We start from the raw sequence: 2,868 nt of genomic DNA on the forward strand, positions 1-2,868 counted from the left end.
TTTATGGGTGATGAGTGGAAAATAAAGGATCTACGAGGCCATGTATTGGCTCCATATGGCTATGGAAAACTCTATTTGACCATGAAGAGGTTGCAAATGGCCATGGAAAAACTTCATATGACCAGGAACGGGATCTATGCAAACTTTGTAGGGCACTAAACAGGCAGAGGAGGGAAGCACATGGACAGATGAGGACACACTACAAAGCAGCTGTAGATCAATAAAGAAAAATATTCTACAACTAACATTTAAAGCAATTATCACCCAATATGTATCACCTCAATTCTTTCCTTTCACAGGTTGGCCTCACTACAATACTGTATGTTGTGAATACTTTAGCATGCTCTTCCACAATTAACAGTCCTTTTACCGACTCCATCTATCTATAAGGACTAAACATAGAACAAGCCTGCTCTATCATACATTTGAGAGCTAATTTTTATTTTCTCAGCAAAACGTGAATTTAATTTTCCGATGTTACTTAAATCTTTCTTTTTAAAATGTAACTCATTTGAAGAGCTCCATTACAACTGCACCTTTTCCCAAACATCTTTAAGCTCTCTACTCGTTTTATGATTTGGTGGAAATAGCCTACAGATCTTGGTTATATAGAAACACTGATTACTCATTTAAATGTCAAATTAAGATCTTTCAATGTCTCACACTTTCAATGCAATGTCTGTCTGATATACAGGGACATTGTGATGAATGGCTCCAAAAATAAATTTTATTATTTAAAGTTATGTCAATGAAATACATAATAGTATTTTATATATTAAGAGTTTCTAGTTTCATTTACAGAAGATGCATAAGAATAATATCACCTATGTGTTTCTTATTGGATTTCAAGGTCTTCATCAGTTCAAAATGTTGCTGTTCTTCTCAATGCTCATTATTTATTGTCTGACTATCTGTGGAAATGTGCTAATTATTACTTTAGTTTCATTAAGCAGGAACCTTCATTCTCCTATGTACATCTTTATTTCACAAGTGTCTTTATCTGACATCTTACTGACTACGGCTATTCTTCCTAATATGTTCTCTATAGTACTGCATGAAGGAAGCACAATGTCATTGAAAAGTTGCATTGCCCAATTTTTCTTCTTCGCCAATGTAGAAGCCTGGGAATGTCTTCTTCTGACAGTAATGTCTTATGATCGGTACCTGGCCATCTGCAAACCATTTCTATATAGCTCAACAATGAATGACATGTTTTGTATTAAAGCTATCATTTTTGCTTGGCTGTTGAGTTGCTTCATGATTATCGTCAATTCCATCGCCATGTGTAATTTAACATTCTGCGGAGCAAACGTCATTGACCATTTCTTCTGTGATTTTACTCCTCTAATCAATCTTGCTTGTTCAGATATCTCCATAGTTCACATGCAGACTATCATAATTACTGTTTCTGTAATCATTTTCCCATTCATTGTAATTGTTGTGTCTTACGTCTATATTGTATTAACCATCTTACGGATCCCATCCATCACGAAAAGGAAGAAAGCCTTCTCCACCTGCAGCTCTCACTTGACTGTGGTGTCCATATTTTATGGAACACTTATTTCTGTTTACGTTGTTCCACCCAGGGGACAGTTATTAACTGTGAACAAGGTCCTTTCTCTTTTATACACTGCTTTTACACCAATGCTTAACCCAATAATATACACTTTGAGGAACAAAGACTTCAAAGAAGCTTTTAGAAAATATATATGTTACTCCAGTTCAGTCTAAAATACAAATTACTGATATATTCATAAGGATTCAGTAGGAATTACCGGCGCACAGGATCCTAGCATTTATAATACTAATGCTGGATTCCCAATGATATCAATACCGACAGGGGTGATGAGATGGTATTCACCACTCTCTCCTAACCCCTAACCTTAACCCTCTGGTCCCGCAGCCTAAACCTAACATCCCCCTTTAGTGCCTGACCCTAACCCCCCCCCCCCCCCGGAGGTGCATAATCCTAACCCCCATCCCCTCTGCCTAAACCAAACCCTTCCTCCTCCGCAGCCTGACCCTAACCTCCTACAGGGGTGCCTAACCCTACCTCCCAGCAGCCTAACCATAACCTCCCCCTGCAGCCTATCCCTAATCCCCCCAGTTGTCACCTAAACCTCTCCCCTCCTTCCTTTCCCTAAACCTAACCCGCCGTGTTTGGTCCTATGGTCGGGATGACAAATGTCAGGATTGCATACCATTCATCACCTGTACTGTATATGTATATTTAGACATTTATATGTTTAGGAGAAGCACAGAATGGCAACTCGCAGCATGGAAAAGAAAAAGTCAAGAGAGAGGGCCTGATTCAAGTTGGATTGCTTAAGCATGTGCTTCTGTGCATGAACAGAACAGGTGCTGATCGCAGGATTGCATCCTACGTCCTATATGTCTTACCCCAAGAGCTATCCTTTGTGACTTTATTCATGCATACAGCATTAATAAATGCTGATATGCATGCAGTGAATGGTGGGATGCTGATTGATGCCTCCTGCTCAATGGATTTCCTCCCTTGTCTGTACTCTCCTATTTATTTTCTTCCCCCTGTTTGTATTCTCCATTAAGTGCCCACCTGGAAGACCAAAAAAATGAGAAAGCGCTATTCACATCTGATGTGGATTTTATTTTTCATTCATTATCAGTTTTTACTAAAAGCACATTAAATGTATTCAATGCCGGCCGGCAATACACAAGAAAAACAATAAAATATTACAATAAAATCAATAATAGTATTCTAGACATAACCTTTCATCTGCGTATTGTGAAAGGTTGATGAAAGGTTATGTCTAGAATACTATTATTGATTTTATTGTAATATTTTATTGTTTTTCTTGTGTATTGCCGGCCGGCATTGAATACATTTAA

The 2,868-nt window shown here is 38.1% G+C and overlaps 1 protein-coding gene across 1 annotated transcript; it reads left to right on the forward strand.

The window, feature by feature from the left end:
* Window positions 1-804: 804 nt before the first annotated feature.
* Window positions 805-1,731, forward strand: LOC134934071 (olfactory receptor 11L1-like). Its single transcript, XM_063929581.1, has one exon. It carries the CDS (start codon window positions 805-807, stop codon window positions 1,729-1,731), a length of 927 nt encoding a protein of 308 aa, XP_063785651.1.
* Window positions 1,732-2,868: the final 1,137 nt, after the last annotated feature.

The sequence above is a fragment of the Pseudophryne corroboree genome, chromosome 6 (genome assembly GCF_028390025.1).
Source record: "Pseudophryne corroboree isolate aPseCor3 chromosome 6, aPseCor3.hap2, whole genome shotgun sequence".
In the NCBI taxonomy this organism is placed as follows: domain Eukaryota; kingdom Metazoa; phylum Chordata; class Amphibia; order Anura; family Myobatrachidae; genus Pseudophryne; species Pseudophryne corroboree.